Genomic DNA, 20844 nt, shown 5'->3' on the forward strand with positions numbered 1-20844 from the left:
TGGGCCAGGAGGCTGCTGTGGGTCTGACTCTAGACTCCACCAGGGCTCAGGGCCAGAGGCAGAGCCACAGTAGCTGCCTGCTCCCCACTCTACTTCACATGCAAATATAAAGACAGGAGCGTTCTTCCCTCCAGGCTGATGATGGGGGGGGGGAATGTCTTTTATTCAAGTAAATACAGTATGTACTAGGAAATTAATAAAACAGCACACCATTTAAATGCTGAACTACTCTGGTGCTTAACGAGAAAGTGTTTTAGCATTAAAGAACGACTAAATGTAGTTCAGATTTAAATGAAGATTGGCTGGTGTCCAAATGAAAAGCCCCCAAGCAATCCATGGTTTTTCTGTGTGCCACACTGTAGGGTTTTATTATCAAATAAAAGAGAGTGATGCCAAGGTCATGGAATGCAGCTGCTATGATCAACTAAAAATAGATACAGAGCTCTACGTTCTTCCAGATAATTAAAATAGGAACGTTAAACCCTACATAAGAGGGCTGAAGCTAGACACCCACATTATTCTACTGTGCTTAAACATTTGATCTTATGCAGCCATGTGGGAGAAAAGCTATAATTTGCTGAAGTTGTCAGAAACTGAATTATAGGGTGTAACATACACCCAAGTGTGCAGAATGATCAAAAATAGTCCATTTGTGTTTCTCTACTAAAAATTCAGTTGTATGAAAAGTGTTTTTAAAACCACCACTAACAAATAAAGCAATGGCCGCTAATACAGCTACTAAGAGGTAGTTAGCTGGGTTAGTCTGAAGCCAGGACACAGTTGCCCCTTATAGATTAACTAATTGACAGATGCATAATTTTTTTGTAAGCAACAGCTTGCTTCTGCTTAGTACGCGAGAAAGCAAGATATTGCTTGTGAAGCTTGTTCATCTCTTAGGTAATCTACAAGGGGTAACTCTGCCCTGCCTTCTGACAGTATAACTACTAGCAGCCAGTTGATATATTAATATTTGTGATTTCAGACTAACCAAAAATGTATTAAAAGGTGTGCCTGTATGTCAGAGTTTCATTTTTGTATAACTATCCAATTAATCCAGTCACAAACCCTATAGGTACTCATTTGACTTATCAGTAACATTAAATGTCTTCTGTCCCAGCTGTCAGGTTTTCTGCAGAAACAGAACAAATTGTAGAATTATGCTTAAAATGTGTTCTCATCTTTCTTCTTTTCCATAAGATTCATTTTCTCATTCCCTATTTTCTTTCAATATTGCTGTACTTTCTAGGTTGACTGTTCAATCATCAGCTCCAAAAGATCTCTTTACTTTGGAAAAGATTACCACTTTTAATGAATAAAAACTCCAATCCCTCTTTTCCTTTGTGTTTCCCTTTAGTCTCTTCCTTTTTTCTTCCTCTGTACTTATTTGCTAACAGAAGACTGTCAAGTAATCATCAAGCAGTCCTTGAAGGAATCTGCTCCCGGATATGAAACCAGTCTCATTAAGATACTCCCTCCACATTGCAGAGCTCCAAGACCTTCCCCCAAGGAGTGTAGCAGTATTATACTGTACCACAGCCAGTCTGCATTTGCAAATTATTCAAAGCTGGTTATGATGATCTTGCATCTAACAGGAAGTTTGCCCCCTCCTTTTTTCATTTCTTAGTCTACAACTATTCAGACACAATTGCCACAACTGACAAAGCCAAATTTATCAAGAGGATATTAATACTATTGTAGTAGACCTAACATTTCCTGAAACACTCTGAATAAGCACCAATCACGGATCTTACAGACTCAGTGGTGCCTAAAATAAACTCGTGTTAATTGATGGGATAACAGCTGGAATTGTTCTTGCTCAGATGTTATGGCAGTAACCAAGGGGGTGAGTAATTTATTTATTTTTAATAATTTAAGACAAACAACATTCAGATATAAGCTACATAGAAAGGTAACTGTGTTCAATAAGGATGTTTTATGTGTTTTAACAACAAATGTGATGTTTTTAAAATATTTAGTGTTTTAACGTAAGCCACTGCAATTCCAGAACACAACTGTTCTGGGCTTTGCTGGTTGCCCCTCCCTCCCTTTCTGCCACATGTGTCAAGCTGTTCTTAAGCCTCCCTCAGAGGCACTGGGTGTTGCCTGCAATCAAAGTTGGTGACTTCAGCTGGGGTGTATCAATACTCCTGCTGGAACCAAAGCCACAAGGGTCAGACAAATTGCCATATTTGGGGTTGGGAAGGAATTTTCTCTCATGGTCAGAATGGTACAGACTATGGCAGGGGGTGGGGGAAGGGGGGTGGGGTTGCGTTCCTTTGTAGTGTGGGGCATGGCCTCTAACCAGGATCTCTTGAGCATCTTCACAACATTTCATAGAAGCAGGACGTTGGCTGCCAAGGAGAAAAAGTGCTTTCCCTATTTTTTATGGTAGCCTTTCAAGTATTTGAAGACTGCTATTATGCCCCCTCTTAAATCTGTCTTTTTCTGGATATCTTTTTATCCAGGAAGCCTCTTCCTCTTTCATAAAATAATCTTATCAGAATCATGCCCTTACTTAAAATGTGTATTAGAAATAATTATAAATGAATCAAATTATATACCAATAGGTAATAAGCTAAAATATGGGAAAAGCATTTCAATGCACCCACTCAAACAGAACTTTCTTAGACCAAGTTTATACCATCAATAATGCTGTCAAATTTTTTGACAAGCTGCACTATAAAAGCACTCAAAAGCAGTCAAATTACTTTACGCAAGCTGTCAAAAACAAGCTAGGATAAAGTGGACCTATTAAAAAATTTCCAACTTTTTTCAAAATTATTAATGTTATCAGTAGCAATAAGAGAATTAATGGTACACGAGAGAAAAATCAAGATCTAGAAGAGTCGGATGCTGAGAACAGAAAAGAGCAAGTAGAATAAGTCAGTTGAGAACCTAAGGCCACCTATACACTAGCTGGACATCTGCTCTGACACACATCCATCAGAGCAGACTTGATTAACTGAGTCTGCTGCAGCATGCTAATTAGCACACTCCAGCAGCCTCCACTTAAAGTGTATTCAGTGTCCCTGCACTTCAAAATAGTGGTGGGGCGCTTTAACTAAAGTTTGAACAAGCTTTAGGTAAAGTGCCTCTGCTGCCATTTTGAAACATACAGTGCTGAATACCCAAGATGCTGCAGGCACTTTAAAATAAAGCATCTCTCAGAGCTGCTCTAATTAAAGTGCACCCCGGCTACCCAACCCGTTTAAAGATGCCTTAAGACTATAGCCAGGCACATCCCTTAAATAAACAGAGTGGGGCAAAAAAGAGATTGTATCAGTAACGTTTGATCAGTCAGAAGTGGGAAGTGAAGGCATTTGTACACATGGTTGCGCTACAGTGTTGGGCGCTTTTAAAAGTGCCTGGCACTGCGAAGCATGCATATATATGAATTGCAAAATGTGCATCAGTGCTGAGAAAGTGGCAGTGGAAAACATCAAAAGTGTTTTAGTTCAAAAGTGCATCGCTGTTATTTTCTGTGCCCTGACATGCATTTTGCCGCTTATACAACTACATGCAACACAGTGCAGTGCGTGTCAGTTTGTATGTGGAGCAGCACACAACTGAGTCTGTTCAGATGTCACAGCACAAAAATGTACGTGTACAAATGGTTTGAGAGAGATCATATGGGGCTGTGAACCAATGGATCACAAAAAGAACTTGCTGCTGGAATGCCACAGGTGAAAAAAAAAAATAAAATAAAAAAATTCCCCAAACTCTGGGCAAAAAAAAATCCACAGATTTCTGGGAATAATGGATGAGAAATGCTCAACTAGGGTGCATCCATATCCTTTGAAGGGTACCATGAGGTGCAAGTAGCTAAGTCCAGGCTGAGAACTGTCCCTGCCTGGCTGATCTCCCACCTCCACTGCCTGGTTCCTCTGCAAGGAGGTAAACACTGTAATACATAAATTAGTTTTTTTAAATTGGAGCCACTCAAATCACAAAAGTTAGGCAGCAGTTCCTCAAGTCCAGTGAAGGGTATCTCGAGTCTAAAAAATTGAGACCCACTATTCTGAAGTGCAAGTGAAGCTTGACAAAGAATTGTCAAAAGCATAAGGAATATGTACTTCCTAGGATCACTGGGGCATATTTTACTTACAACTGCAAACATAAAGCATGTCTTCTATGAAAATAATTTACCCTGGGTTTTACTCCAGAGTAACTTAACTCGATAGCAAAGAGCAGGCACACATCTAGCTCTCCCAAGCTCTCTGCCCAAAGCAAGTACAACACCTGGTCTCTAGATGGCAAAGGAGCCAGTTTGCACTGAGCAAATGGCTAACACAAAATAATATTGACAATGGGAGAAGATGCACTGCACTGGCAATGGAGTAACTTTCTCTGACCTTCCCAGGAACATCTTTGCACCAAGCAGGACTTCTTCCAGGGAAAATTGTGTCATGTACCCACTACACTTCTTTTAGAGCAATTAAGAGCACACTGAATGGCATGGGCTTGTACCCCAATTCCTGGTCTGTCAGAGCTCATGATATAGCAAGTGCTTTAAAACACAGAAGATGCAGCCAGTGATCTAGTTATTTGTGTTCTAACAAATCTCACTGCATGTGGAAGGACCTTGGAACTGATGTTAGTTAGGAGCAGGTATTAAAGAAAAATAAAATAGTGGAGGAAAGACGGGAAAGGATTATATAGCATTTCATTAAATTTTTCTTTCTGTTAAACATGTGACTACTCCATTGATAACTCTGGTCATATTTAACATGTCCATCCCCATTTTTTGTCTATTTGTGAGAAGCATATAGCATACTGGGGGCACTAATGCAATTACAATAGTTATTTTTATCATGAAGTTTAGAAGTGATATAAAGTTAGTCCCAACAGAACAGATGCAAAGGTACAGAGAGGGCTAGAAAAGACTGCACAGATTAAGCTGAATTATAACCATCTTTGAAATTTAATTATCTCATTTTGCACTAAGACAATACATGACTTATGAAAAAAAAAGTAAAAGAAAAAATCAACCTATCAACTCCAAAACACTGAACAACTCCAACACCCATGCAGGATATGAAAGATCCAGATTCATAAGTCCTAATTTAGACAACAGACCTTGAAAATAGTTTTCCTATATCTAGTGACAGCCTTTCCCCTTGTGATTATTAAATATTCTAGGAGGAGTTGGAGGCTGTCTCTTGTTTTCAACAGAACGGTTACTTTGGATCTAAGGAATCTCTCCCAATACAAATACTATCAAAACTGGTGCAACTCAAAACAAAGTTTTGATTTCCAAGGGCAAAAAAGAGTTTTAGACAAATCAATCTTCACTTGAAAAATTCCAGAACAGCCCACTCAGGATTCCCTCTTAGTCTCCAATACTGATAATATTTTCTTACCATCCTTTTTCTCTTGTATTCTAATATCCTCAATATGTGGACACCAGAGATAGAGACTTGAGATGGCATACATACTCTACACTTAGGTAAGCCTAGAAGCGATTCATTATTACACAAGGTACATGTAGCCAAAACAGGAAGGATTGAACCCTCTCAGCATAATACCTGAAGCTGTTTATCCCCAGCCAAAGGAAGCCAAGAGTAGTTAACCACGGGTGGCCAGGGAGGGGGGCCATTATCAGGCATTGAGAAGGGGTGACAGAATGGCAAGCCTGCTTCCCCACCCCACCCAAGGCATCTATGCCAGCAGCAGCAGTTCCATATTGCTACTACAGCAGCAGCAGCAGCAAATTCACACTTGTAACACTTCCACAAAATATATTTAGTCACACAAAATGTCCAAGTTGCAGTATCTCAAAGCAGGAAGGATTGCTCATTTAACAACCAGGAAAGCTATTTAACTTTAGAAACCCAAATCCTTCTTTTACGGCTGAAGCTAAAAAAATTTAAAAAAATAAAAATAAAATAAAATAGTACCTGCGAGTCCGTGGAGGTTTTGGTGGAGGAGAATCTGGTTTCTCAAGGTCTGAGGAACTGATGGCATTCTCTGTATTAATATCATTCTGAAAAAACATTAAATACATTTTATTAGAGCTGAAAAAAATCATAAAACAGGATACTTAAATTCCTACCTGTTCCTAAAACAGAACAAAGTGCCAAACAATCCCTATAAAAGGTACGAACTAACAGCACCAAGTCACCACTTACACCCGCATCAAGCTTTCAAAGTTTATATATAAAGATTCTTATCTGAATTCATGGGGGAGCTTATATAAGAAATACCAAGTAAGCATTACTGAGAAATTAGTTTGGTCCTGAAAATAAAGTGTTTGGCAGACTGGCTAATCTCCCTAATTCTGCCAAGTATACGAAGTAAAATTTCACTGTTTCCCTTACACAATCAGTTCATTCCTTCCCGTTTGAGTCTTGCATGGCAACAGAAATATTAAATTATAAATACATACAATTTAGACAATGAAATGTAATTATTTCTAATTCTTTCATAAAAAGGGAGACTATTTGAAACAGCTCTTTTAGAAAACTGAACAAAAAATAGCCATGTTCTGTTGCCTTATCTAATAAGCTACTCCAAAAGAATTTTTTTTCCTTTCAGACAAAAAAAATGTAACATTTAAGTTCAGTAAAACTGCAGCATGCACACACAAAGCTGATACAGGTTCTTGTAAATGCAACTTTCTTAACCAAGTGCCCAACAATTCTAAGAGCAACTCAGAAGTTGGCACACCAAGGACCACATGCACAATATTCCTAAAAATGACACTTGTTGCAAGTTTTCTTCTAAAAGTTTTGGAAGAAGAAATGCCATCATCTTAGAAACAAGATGTAATACCAGTGTTAAGTGGCATAGTTTACTATGTTCTAGCTCACCAGTTCAGACTATGATCCACGGCAATCATGACCAGCTACTGCCTTCTAATTACTTTGGAACAATTCATGGATTCTGAAGCCAGAAGGGACTACTGTGATAACCTATTCTGACCGCCAGCATAATATCAACTTCACTGTATTAATTCCTGCTTAAACTTCAGTACATGTGTGTTTGATCTACAGCAGTGATTCTCACTTTTTGGGGTGCTAAACACCTTTTTAAGTTTATATTACTACTGGTACCACTAAGATTCTAGGCTACTAGTAATAAAATGAATTCTTCTTCAGCAATACCTTCCAGCTGAGTTACCCCAAATAGCCAATAACCAGAGATCTTAGTCTTCTGTCTAAAAATCACAAGTTATCCAATTAAAAAAAAGAGAAAACCTTAATTCTCTGATTAAAAAAACCCAAATCCAAGTTTTTCTGTGATTAAAATGAATGCCACTACACACACACACACACATACCAGTTGAACACGTTTTGTTATATTTACAATTTTAAAGCAATTTGGAAGCCTACTAGTGCCTCAACCACTATAATAAGATACATTCTAAATACCTATACATTGTGGCATTTGATTTTGGGTTTATCATGGAAAAATCAGAGCTCCCCCTGCCCCCTATGCTCACCAGGATGTGGGTCCAGCTGCAGCTGTGCCCCTGGCTGCTTTATGGGGCTGAGCAGCCCTGATATGTTGGTGCCCTGCCCTTGCCCCTCACTCCCAACACGCAGACCCCTGGCCCTGCCAGGGCCCCTCACTCTCGACCCACAGCCCCACACCCTCAGTCCCCCAGTATGTGGGGAAGGGAATGGGTGTATGCAGGCAGGACTGGTGCTGGAGGGAGCACTCTGCTGTCATGGTGAGGTGTGGCAGTGGCATGGAATTGTGTCCCCACTGTTGCCAAGCAGACAGGGGCACCTCACTTTGGTGGCACAGAGCTCCCTCCCGTGCCAGTTCCCTTGAGCTGGGCGACAGAGGTGGCTTCTGCCCAGAGCTGGTCCAGCTCAGCAGTAGCTCCACACCCCACTGTGGGCGCAGAAATCTTAGGAAGCACATGTCCCCCTACCCCCCTAACCCATGGGCTGTGCCCCCTGCCCCCTGCATAGCTTGTGTCCTTCCCCCCAGCCTGCATTGCCTCTGTCCTCCCCATCCAACATGTGACCTGTGCCCCTGCCCGCCATGTGACCTACACCCTTTTCTCCCCCACAACACATGACCTGGACACCTCCCCCGCAACAGACTTACCTGGACAGAGCTGTAGCAACTCACCCAGCCTGCAAAGGGAAACCCGCCATTTCCCATGTTTTTCTCCATTAAACGGGAAAATCTGTGTTTTTCTGCAGCAAACAGAAAACCTGGATCCCTGCTGATTGCCCTTATGTAAAAATCTGAACTTTATTTCTACTCTAGATTTGTTTAGCTTCCACTTCCAGACATGTACAAATGATTTTTGTCGTGTATCTGTCTATTAAATTGACAATTCCTCTCTTATCAAGATTTCCATTCCCTGGGTAATTTTTAAACTGATTAATCAAACCTCCTCTGACAAGATAAACAAAATGAGCGCAACTCCTTCATGTTTTCCAATCATTTAATCATTCTTGTGACACTTCTCTGAATCCCCAATTTATCCATATCGCGCTTGAATTGAAGACATCCAAACCAAAAAAAGCATTCCAATAACAGTCACAGCAGTGGTTCATATAGAGAGAGTATGACTGCCCTAAAGTATCACACCAGTTCAGATGCAGCCACCACAATCCTGGTCTTTCACTGTCCTTGCTTCCAAGGACAGGGTCCCCCTTACCACAAGTATGTTCTAAATTCTTTGTTCTTTGAAGTGCAATTTTACAACTGGCCATATTAAAATGCATTTTTTTTTTTGCTTGTGACCAATTGCATCTGTGATGTTATTATTTATTTTTTTGCCTTTGTCATTTAATCTTTGCCATTTGAAAACCATCAGTAGTGATTCTATCATTTTAGGTTAGACCAGTGGTGCTCTCAACCTTTAAGTCCCACAGACTAGATCAGTGGTACAGAACTAGTCCATGGGTGAGATCCCCCATGGGGTCACAGTGCCCAAATCAGGCCCTGTGCCACCCTGTGCAGGGCCACACTGTTTATTCTGCAAGGCTTCCCATAGGTCTGGAAATTTGGCAGCAGGGGATCTGGCCTGCAAGCTGATGTTGAGCACCCCTGGGTTAGACAGACACTTGGCTAGGACAGTTTAGTCGAGGGTGATCCTGCCTGGTACACGGAACTGAACTGGGTGATTTTATGAAGTCCCTTCCAGCCCTGCTTTCCTACAATCATAAATCAAACTTATTACAGCTATGTTATTATTATTATTACTATTATTATCAGCCAGACTCAAAGTATTATAATCAAGCTAGTCTGGCAAGATCCATTTTCTATAAATCCATAACTGCCTTCAAATTCAGATTATTCTTTACACTCCCATATCTAGCATTGCAGGATCCTTGCCAGAGTAGTGAAAGCCAATAGCTGCCCAGGTGGTTCCGTTTACTTTTTTTTAAATACTGGCACATTAGTTTTCTTCCAGTCCATAACTTCCCCAGCATTCTAAAACCCACTGGAAAACATTAAGGATCCAGACAAATTCCTGGCCTGTCCGTTTAAAAAGTTTCCTGATGCAAATTGTCTGGACCTGCTTTTCAAAAATTCAGATTTTAGTAGCACTCTTTAGTAGTTACCGTTTCTGATCAGCCTTCCCCTTTACCAGAGTACTTATTCCTAAAAATTAATGGTTTTAACTTATTTAACAGTCTACACCACCACCTAGGTCAAAATTTATGCTCATAAATAGTCATTTCCAATTCCTCTAGTTCAGTGGTTCTGAACCGTTTTCAGTCGACATATCCCTTGGTCTCAGAGTGAGGCTTCAGGTACCCCCTTTCAATGGGAAATTAATTTTTCGACCTGTGTTAGACAGTGTATGAAATATCTCTCATGTACCCCCCCGATGAGACTTCACGTACCCTTTGGGGGTACATGTACCCCTGGATCAGAACCGCTGCTCTAGTTTATAACCCACCTCCTTCATACTGGTACACAGAAAATAAAAGACTCTCTTTTCTTTGTTACCCTTAGTGCCTGAATGAATTCTGCTTTCAGAAGCTTAAACTTATGATAGACAAGTTTTGTTTCCACGTTTCACCCTCTCCTTTTAGCCACAGCATTTATTAAAAGACGGGATCTCTTTCTATTGAAAAGCAGCTCTCCAAAACATGCAATCTTTTCTCCCCACAGAAACTGGAGCCAAGTCCATGCAGTCATTTTGCAGCCAGTGACATCGGTGATTGCCCCCAGTGATTATCAGCTACCAAGCCTCTTTTATGATTTCCACTAATTCCAATTCCTTTCTGTAAATGCTTCCTAACTATGATTAAGTACTTGTCCTCTCCAGTGTTCCAGCAATGTTTTTCCAGTGGGCCAGAATGACTCACCTCAGGTCTAAGACAGGTCAGTGCTAGGACCAGCCATTGCCACCACTTTTCTCAGCTACAATACAGGAGGGAGTCCCCACCGCCTGGCCACAGATGAAGCCATCAGAATGCTGCCAAAGTCTCCCAGCTCTGCAGGCAGCCAACTCTTTGTCAATGCAAACTACCTTTGCCTCCAGCATAGCCAACAGCCATCAGCATGTGCTTCAAACAGTGAAAGCTTCCTGGCTTCAGCCAGAAAAAGACTACAGAACACAGCAACATCCTTGGTTCTTTATTGATATAAAGAATATCATCTCACAATGCTATACTACTCTGTACCCTCAAATAATAAGTCCCCTACTTATCACAGAAAACAGATATTTAAGAGAAACTATCTAAGGACACAGTGATTATATTACTGTAAGGCAGAGCACAACTGGGTGAAGCATGGTCTTCCAAGCATGTCCTCTAAGTAATCAGAACTACACAAAAAATAAAACTGAAGTGGAACAACCACTACATCACACATCCAAAAGGACAAGCAGCTGTGTCAGCTGCCCCTAAGGCAACCTGCAGAAAGTTCAGCTTCCATCACTAGCAAGGCAGAACTTCTCCCCTGAGCCACCTAGTATCACTAAAAAGAAATCGAGTCTCACAGGCCTGGAAGTCCTCTCTCAACAGCAGGACCTGATCATTTGAGCCTGCATTTGAAGATTATCAAAAAGGACATCTTCTAGCCAAACTCAGCCTTTTTGGCTGGCTATTTTTCTTGCTGTCACTCTGTTTCAGAGAAGAGTGAGGAGGGAAATGTCTTGTCCACTCCCAGAGACAAATGTCATTGGTGAGGTGTAAAAAACAAAACAAAACAAACTCACCTCTTGTTCCTCCTTCACCAAAGAAAAGATTTGCCACTTTTTTCTGCCTCACATGAGCTAGTGGCTGCCATTCTCAGAATCTCCCAGAACAACTAGGTAGGGTCCATTATTTCCTCATCTATGGGCACTGCCACTTCAGGTTGAGGAGAAACATCCAGTAATTGATTCCTTTACTTTCTAGGGAGCAACTTTATCTCTTTAAAAGGTTTGGGAATCCTTGCACATCAAACCGTGAAATTCCCAGGGGAAGACCCTGCTTCACCCAGGAATGCATCTACCTCACAGTAATATAATCACTATATGTTTAGATATTTTCTTTTAAAGAATATCTGTCTTCTACTCTTTTTTGCTTTTTGATGGGCTTACTACTTCTTTGTGCTACCAGCTTTGTGGACAGTTTACAGATTGGTCAATATTTGCTACTTTGTGTCATTTAGTTTTTGTTGGAAGCTTCCAAAAGACAGTTCAATTAAAACAAACTCTCACACTATACCAGTAAGATTAGTTTCAATTAATAAATGGTTGACAGCAAGGACAGGGGATTTGGAAAGGGCCTTTGGATTCAAGGAATTTAATAACCAGTGACTAATTTATGAAACCAGTTATAGCCCAATTTTCTATGGACAGAATCTCAAACAAAACCTTAACAGTGGTATCCTTTGACTGAAGTCTCTATAGAAAGGTCAAGGGTATAATAATAAATAAGTTACCTTCCCCTACCTTGAAGGTGGCCCCTTTAAAACAGGAATGACTTTCTCCAAGTGGGTAATTTACAAACACCTGCTGTAGTTCAACTTTACCATATCTGTTCTGCAGATTAAAAATGTCTTTTTAACATAACAGAGGCTAAAAAGCAGCTAAAGTGAATTTCAACTTTATTCACTTGGAGTCCCAGACATTTCAAAATGAGTTTTGATTTTTCCTTGCCTCTCCTGAACAGTTCACATTTGTATTGTTGCAGCTTCTGAAGACCTTAGTCAAGATACCTTCATTGCTGTAAGTTCTGCATGGATAGTGTCCAGTCTCCTAAGTCTGATCTTACTGCTCATTTAGGGTAGCCTTTTTTCCAAGCAAGGCCACTAAATATGGATGCTCAACATCTATAGTTTTGACTAAGTGCTTAAAACGGTACTTGCTTTCCCCAAAGGTATTAGGGGGTGGAGGAGGGGAGTATTTTCTCCTTTTTCAAATTTGCTACTCTAAGTTCTCACTAGTTAGTTTGGGGACAGGCAACTATTTGGGCTGGAGAGCCACTTAACAAGTTTTGGTGAAGTGTCGAAGGTTGCAAGGGTAGCCCCACCCCTTGGCAAGCACCTTGCCCCCTAGTTGCCATTTTGTGACTGGAAGTTCCGCCCCTAACCTTTGCCACCAGAAGTACTTCTTTCGGGAAGAGGGTTTGCCATCATAGAACCAGGAAAAAAACAAATTATATACTAAAAGAAAATCAAGCATCCATAAAAATATTTTTTAATTTAATTTTAAAAATATTTTTGCCCCAATTTGTTTCTTTGTGCTGTATATATAGAAGTGATGGCATAATAGCTCAAAATAAAGTCTCATTCTTCTATATTGTGTGGGGTGTGGAGGAGTGTAGGGGGTACAGGTAGGTGTGTGTGTGTGTGTGTGTGTGTGTGTGTTTTGTGGCAGGGTGGGTATGGGGGGGATGCATGTTTGATGGGGTAAGACCTTGTAGCAGTGAGCAGGGCTCCCCCTGAAAGGAAGGCAGGTGTATGTGTGAGTGTGGTGTTTGTCGGGTACGGTATGCATGTGTGGGGAAGGGTGTGGTTGTAGGGTTTGCAGGGGATGCGGGGTGTGCATGCAAGGCTCCCCACACGCACCCTCCCCAAGCCAATCAGCACCCACCCCCCCACAACAGCCCAGAGCCTGCACACCCTGCAGTACTGCCAACAGTGCCCCCAGCACACTCCACATCCACTCTGCACTGCCCAGACGTGGCGCATCCTGTGACACCTGGGCATGCAGTGGGCCTGGGGCAGCTCCTTCCAGCAATAGTGGCAGGGACCAGCACATGCAGCTCTGACCCTGCACACCCCTTGCTGGCTCCGGGTTCACTCCTCCAGGCTGAGCAGGGACAGTGGTGCCGGGCAGAAACTGTTTCTTGGCATGGGGAAGTGCCACTCCCCTTGTCCAGCCAGTTTCTGGTGTGGCTGCCTGGAGCCTGCAATGTGTTGGGCTGCACTGCAGCTCTGTCACCACCACCTCTGGGCTGCCCAGCACAGCAGTGGTGACAGTGCAGAGCTGCCGCAAGGCAGTACAGAGGCAGTGGCGCAGGCTCCAGGTAGCCATACTGAAAACTGCTAGGTGGCAGTGAGGAAGAGGGACCACTTTCCCAACACTGAGCAACAATTTCTGCCCAGTTCTGCCACTGCTGCTGCTGCTCAGCCTAGAGGAGTGAGCCCAGAGCCAGTACTGGGGCCCTGGGAGAGAAACTACTGCTCAGCACAGGACAAAAGTGGCCCCTGCCCCTCCCCCCCACTGGTGCTTCCTGGCGTAGCTCCCCAGAGATGCGTGGGGTTGCCCTGCACCTGCTCTGCGTTGCCAGCACTGTCCCGTGGGGTATTCCAGAGGTGGTGATGACACAACAGAGATACAGGGCAGCCCTGCGCAGGCTCTGGGTGGATGCACCAGGAAGTGCCGGCAAGGGGAAGGAGTCATTTTTCCCCCATGCTGAGCAGCAGTTTGTTCCATGCGGCTGCTGCTCAGCCCGCATGGGCGAGCCCGGAGTTGGTGCAGGGTCAGGGCTGTGCACTAGTCCATGCCTGTACCACAGGGCTGGGGCCAGTGACAGCAGCAGAGGAGCTGCTGCAGCTCAGGCTGCCTAGAAAGACAGCCCTGCTGTATGCCCAGGAGGTAGCAGGACTCACCACAGCTGGGCAGTGCTTCAGCCAGGTGGGTCTAAGGGACTTCCAGACCAGACAAAGCCTCTGCGACCCAGATCCAGCCTGTGGGCTGTATTTTGCCCAACCCTAAACTAGTTTCTAGATTCCAAGCAAAAGAACCAAATAAAAATAAAAGAGCAGAGAAAACATGCCAGGTGCTATGCAGAGCCTAAGTAAGAATGAATGTACTGATATTCAAGGGGGATTTTGGTCTAATATTAGAAACATTTCTTTCAGGACTCAAATCCATCAGATTTCCATCCCCAGACTTTAGTGTTCAGACTAAGTCTTTTGTGACTTGCATGTTCTGAATTTTTTTAAGCACAAGTATACCATTCAAGCACATTCAGCTCTCGCTAAGGCCTCTGCCTGAGGCTCCAGAAGAAGGGGAACTGTGCCCATGCCATACCACACTTCTTACATCATGGAGTTTTCCTGCAATAATGTGAAATGAACAGATATCTCTAACTCCATCCTGGAAACATTTTGCTCTAGTTCTTCCTCTTTTCTACTATATATTGAAGCTGTATCTGCAAGAGTTGTGGGAGAAAAATTTAGAAGTGAGATTGTCAAATCCATCCTCATGTTTACTACTTGATAGCAAAGATGTTGTTTGTTGGACAAGAAATGAGAAAGTAGGGAGCAATATGTATTCCAGACATTTGGTGGCCTTATGTGCTGGGCATAGGGCCAGCTGGGGGCAGCATGCTGGGCCCCAGGGCCCAATCCCAGTGTGTGGGGGTGGGAAAGGGCAGTGCTGGGCACCCAGAATCCCATCCCAATGGGATAGGGGAGTGCTGGGCCTCCAGGCCCAATCCTGGCAGAAGGCAATCCTTTTGAGTTACCATGATCTAATCCCAGCACACAGACCAGGGAGAGAGGTGCTGCTGGTCCCCAAGAATGGAATCTGAAGCAAGAGGCTGAGCACCACTAATCTAGGCCATTTTTATCTTCACTTCAGATAATTCCCTTGATTTTTAGTAGCACCATAATCTGAGGAAGTACATAAACATCTCTTCTAAACAGATCTCTCTTCTCAGAGTTAAGAAAACACCCAGTCTGTGCAGTTGTTCCTCAGGGAAATTAAATCTCTCTGGTTTGAAATAAGCTCATTTTAAACATAACCACATTTTAAAGAGGTAATAATAGTAAAAGAAGAATACAGAATGAAGAATTAAGAAAGTTTACCAGTTCAAGAGTTTTCTGAATTAGTGAAGTATTATTTCGCTTTGCCTCTGCTTGCAACGATTAAGCTAGTGAGAAATTGTTATATACTTTAAAGATTTGGAGATTTAAATTTTGCATTGTGTAATTGCCCTCTATATTTTATTTGCCACACTATTTCACAGCATATTTTTAGTAGACTGGGCTTTGGCCACTTACTGCCAGGTATCAGAATTGTCATTCCACCACTGCCAGTAGCAGACCAGCAGTTAGTATTTTATCCACTGCATCATTTAACCATGCTAACAGCAGATCTCTCAGCATTTTAAACATTCTAATATTATAAACAGCCAATCAGAGTGCTCCAAGCGTGGGGCGGGGGGGCTGCCATGATTCTGAAGCTGTGCTGAGGATTGGACAGAGGGTGGGGGAGCAGTGCTGGCCTCGGCTCTCCCACCCCACCCCCTGCAAGAGGCAGAACAGTGGCAGCAGGGGGCATTAAGTGGTGGCATTCCATCCCTGCCCCCGCTCCTTCCCCCCCACCCCACCCCAATCATTCTTGACGGGTAATTGGCTAGTGCTTTTACAATGGTCCTTGCATCCCTTATATGTAGAGTTCCTACCATTGGAGTTATGTCAGTTGATAAGTATTAGTATTTCTTCAAATGTCAAGCATAGATAGGTGGCTCCCCATTTCCACAAATCAACTCCCCAGAGTGAGCAAACTACAGGCTAATTGATTCCACTGAGATGAACATACAAAGCCCAGGTGGCTATGTAAACTCACAAACAAGTTTTGTTTCTTCCTTGTTACCCAAAAATATTGGAGACAAACAAGATCAAGGACTGAATGTGCCACAGGCTTAATTGTGTAGGCAAATACTATTAATGTGTTGAAAACAGCATGTCGGAAGGGGAAAAAAAGCTCTTACCACTCCATCAACAATCTTCCAATCTGCATGACTTTCATATTTTTGCAGTTGCTTTTCAAACAGTTGTGCTATAGCTCGATGAACAAGTTCATACTGCTCCTATAGTATATACAAGACTGAGGTTAATTTTCAAAGACTTTTAAAACTACCACAAAACCTTCATAATCATACAGTACATTCCATACTACAGAAGAGTATACCTTAGTCTGCACTGCAGAATGCCTTTGCGTCCTCATTTCTTGTATTAAATTAAATACATTGAATTCTTCAGGTATTTTCTGAAATACAGATGCAAGTTAACATTTTTTTTCTAAATAAGAACTCAATTTAGGTACTCCTTGGCAAAGAAATGTAAGAGATATGAACCAAATATAAAGTTCTCACTACAATGGGCCTTCATGCTTCCTCCATGTAAATAGATCTATTTAACATTGTTCAGAGTAACAGTTCCTCCTGAACAGATATTGAAAACATCTCTGTTCACCAGACAAAAATATTTGAGATTATTGCTTTTACCATGTCCATCTTACTTTTAGACTTAATGTCTGCCACACTTTCAAAAGTGTGATAACATCTGCATGTTTATTTCTTAGAACTCTCCAAACAGAGTTGGAGACCAGAACTTTGAAATTTCAAGTATGGGGTCCAAGAAAATTCTAAGGAACTGCTAAAGAATGAGCAAGTATATTCATTACAAAAAAAATCCTAACTGATCAGTTTTTAATTAATCAGTACTTCAAAACAGTATTCACAAATATATATTACCAAAAACAGAGATGGGTTTCATCTTTGTTTGCATGTTGAAGTACATCTATTATGTAACCTATAGCCTAATTTTGCAATGCTTTTGCAAGTTGAACGTTTGACGCCAGTTTTTCCTATGTATTTTGAAAGTTTAATGCACTGATATAAAACAACCCAGTTCTATAATATGTCATATTCCCATAGGTCCTCCTTACCCCAGCTTTTAGCAAATTCCACGTATAATCTATGGCACAGATGGCTCCTGTTCTTCCACACCCAGCACTATGGACATAAACAGTTGTGCAAGTTAGTCTTTTCCACAATTTGTCAGTTCTAAATTTCACATTTACAGAATTAAGAAGTGACATTTTCACCTATTTTCAGAGGGTGGAATTCTGAAATACCTCTTCCACCCCAACTTCCAAACCAACATTTAACAACAACATAATCCAACTGATTTGCAAGGTCAAGAACAAAATTATTTTAAGGCAAGTATTTTAAAGATTCCGTAAATGAAATTCTAACGATTAAGAGGAAATGTTTTTTTTATAATGCCTGACAAGAAAGGTTTACATATTCTATAAACTACAAAGACTGATATGAAATTGGTCAGAAATTCAAACATTATAAAATAATCTATGTAATGAAAAAAAATGCAGTCTTAGTGCGATTGTTTAAACAACACTATAGGACATGGGTGCTCAACCCCTGGCCCATAGGTCAGATCCAGACCTTAGTGTGCGTCATTATGGGACTGAGCAGAAGCAGTGTGGGACCAATCCCAGCATTTGAAGCCAAGCAAAGGCAGTGTAGGGCCCTGATCTGGACACATGGGACCAGACAGAGGAATCGCAGAACACCAGAACCCAATCCCAGCTTGCAGGATTGAGCAGGGGCAGCACACAAGCCAGACAGAAGTGGTGCGAGGCCCCAAACATAGTACATGGGGGGCGAGCCAAAGCCACATGGGGCTGGATCCTGGCAGGTGCAGGGTCCAATCTGACACACAGACTGGCAGTATGCCACTCATCTGGACCATGGGGTACTCATACCTGACCTGTGGCACAGTGTCATCCAGCCCATGGGGCTCCCCCCTGGGTCTGGAAATGTGATGACAAAGGAGCAGTGCTGCTGCTCCTCTACTGCCAAATTTCCAGAGCAATGGGACTCCCAGGCCCTGTGCACTGGATTGAATGCCTTATTCCAGCACACTGGACTAGGCAGGGGCAGCATCAGGCCCACAGGGCCCAATTTTGGTGGGGGGCTGGAAGGGGGTGGCTCTGGGCTCCCAGGGCCCAATCCCAGCACACAGGCTGGGCTGGGGGGGAGGGCAATGCTGGGTTTCAGGGCCCGACTGTTGCATGGTGCTGAACCCAACCCCAGGACTGTCCTAGTACCACTCATCTGGCCCATGGGGACAACAGGCTGAGCACCACTGCTTTACTATGTAGCTCTACTCTGAATAAATTACCAGAAATGACATTATAAACTTCCATGTTTACTGGCATATATCTGTAGAAAATTCATTTTTCTAAATAAAGATACTGTTGAACTGCTAGCTGAAAACACAGTGCTGGGGATATGGACTCCTGCACACTTTTCAAAACTAATAAAAGTTTCTGTAGGGTAAATCAGTCCCTAGTGCCTGTACATCTCCCTATTTTCTGAGTTCATACAGATATAGAAAGCTCTTAAGATTGAAAAGCAGTAAGAACTTTGCCATTAACATCAGTGGTTAGGACTAAATACGCTAAGATCCATTTATTCTTTCAATCATCACTTCTTCAAAGTGGAATCACCCTAGTGTCAGTACACATTCACAAAGATTAGAGGTTTGAAAATGTCAGTTTATTCTGTGTAATATTTCAAATATTTGTATTAATGCTGATTATATCTAGAAGTTATTTCAAGCATTTATTTACCTGTTAAAACTGTAGATTTTATAAAATGACAATTTCCATTTAAATGATCTAAATTATATCCATAGTTTGCACTTTCACCTTATAAAAACCTGATTAAAATTTATATCTGAGAGAAAACAAGAGCAAGAAACATGCTTCTAGAAGCATGAAACCCAGCACTGCCCTCCCCCCAGCCTGGCCTGTGTGCTGGGATTGGGCCCTGGGAGCCCAGAGCCACCCCCTTCCAGCCCCCCACCAAAATTGGGCCCTGTGGGCCTGATGCTGCCCCTGCCTAGTCCAGTGTGCTGGAATTAGGCATTCAATCCTGATACATGATTCAGTTACTGCAGGTTTTAATAGCCTCTTTGCTAATATAAGAGTTAAACAGCCACCCAGATATAACGATCTAATTACAACAGCATCATAACCTGGTACATATTTAATGCACCCTTTAGAGTTCTCAAAATCTATTAACTTGTGTGAGTCTACAGTACAGAGTTCCTATGCTCCTTTTATAGCCTCTGCAACAGCACCTAAAGCGCTGCTCTGCTCTAATGGAGAGCTTCCATTTGTTGGGGGGAATGAGGGGGGTGGGGAGGAACTTCCATACACAGTTGGGAAGTCGTGTTAGGACCAAAACTATGCCACCTTTCTCCTCCCCACCAAAACAGTCAGTGCTGCATCAGGATTTGTCTTCAAGGAAAAAAAAAAAGATGACAACTACATTATAAAGTTTCACTTCAATGTTATGCCCAGATTCAAAAGTAATTGTTCCAAGACCAAGCAAAGCAATCTAGAAAAAACTGCCCTCTCTCTGAAGTATCCTAGTTTTCCCACTGACAAAGAAATACACCTTATTAGAGTCTGATAATGGAAAGTGTCTTGTTTAATATATAAGCCAAAGGGACATTTACATTGTGTATCTTTTTATGCACTATCTACATGAATATATAATTCAGGAGTTAGTAGCTTAACAATGCAAATTGCTGTCTTGTAATGCTTTTATATATTCATAACCCATGAATGCTTAATATAACCACATTATACTTTGTCATTTTTCCATAACTGTGCAGACTTCTTCAGATTTTTTTTTTAACATTTAAAACCAAAATAGTTAATCTGCATGAAAAAAATTGGTGGAGGCTAAAAAAGATGAAAAGATTAAAACTGGGTGTTAAAAGAATGCCCCCCCCACACACACACACACACAAACTAATATACCATACTTTCTTGCATACAGCATGATCTTTCTTTGTAGTAAATAACTTCCAGGGAGTCAAGACTCCTAATTTTTTTGTTCGCTGAGCCCATGAAGATTTTACTTGGTTTCAGTCACTAAGCAGAAGAACCTGCTCATGCCATATTTGTTGCATATAATGCGTATTCTAATTTCCAACAGCTTTTTTTTTTGTGGGGAAGAGATGTATGCAAGAAAACATAGTAATTTTAACACTCATTTCAGTAAAAACAAAGTTTGATGCTCTTGACAGAATCCATGTCAAATTAAAGCTGTGCATCACTCTTTATCTAATAAAATTAGTTTATTTTTGCTTTGGAACCACAAGCTTGTAATACGGATAACTGCAATGACAGTCTGCCAGTCATACCTTATTTGCATGGAAACACTGATTGATATAGCAAACTAGCACATAATACATTTTAACACTTGTATCTTCTTTCATATAAAAATAGATTTTGTCTTGTTGAGCATACCAGAAACAAAACTAAGACCAACTCCCTTTTCTCTGGAGTTAGATATGATAGAGCTTACTGAGCCTCCAAGCCTCCTGTCCCTAGGGAAGTCTATTTTATCAAACAAAAGCACCCAGGATTTTTCAAGTCAGAAAACACTGATTTATCAAAACTTATTCTGGGAATGTAATATTTGCAGCAAAACTCAACAGGGAGGCTCCACAGGTTGAAATGGATTTTTTGGTCAAAACTAAGCCCACCGTCAAGTTAATATAGGTGCGTGACTGAGATAATGAAAAAATGTATGCCTAATCCCAACAACTGTGTCCTGCCATGCCACACATCACATGAGGACTGGACCATCAATTCCCAGC

The 20844-nt window shown here is 41.7% G+C and overlaps 1 protein-coding gene across 2 annotated transcripts in view; it reads right to left on the reverse strand.

Annotated features, from left to right (window-relative positions):
* Positions 1–20844, reverse strand: part of PTPN12 (protein tyrosine phosphatase non-receptor type 12) — a 126173-nt gene that overhangs the window by 23959 nt on the left and 81370 nt on the right. For both annotated transcript variants that reach the window (XM_090041936.1, XM_090041937.1), the window contains exons 9-12: positions 17093–17159; positions 16334–16411; positions 16134–16232; positions 5898–5983 (exon numbers count right to left, since the gene is read on the reverse strand). In XM_090041936.1, the coding sequence (XP_089898062.1) occupies positions 5898–5983; positions 16134–16232; positions 16334–16411; positions 17093–17159 (330 nt within the window). The remainder of the gene's footprint in view (positions 1–5897; positions 5984–16133; positions 16233–16333; positions 16412–17092; positions 17160–20844) is intronic.

Source organism: Crocodylus siamensis, chromosome 4 (assembly GCF_052110815.1).
Source record: "Crocodylus siamensis isolate JL-2025a chromosome 4, ASM5211081v1, whole genome shotgun sequence".
Lineage (NCBI taxonomy): Eukaryota > Metazoa > Chordata > Crocodylia > Crocodylidae > Crocodylus > Crocodylus siamensis.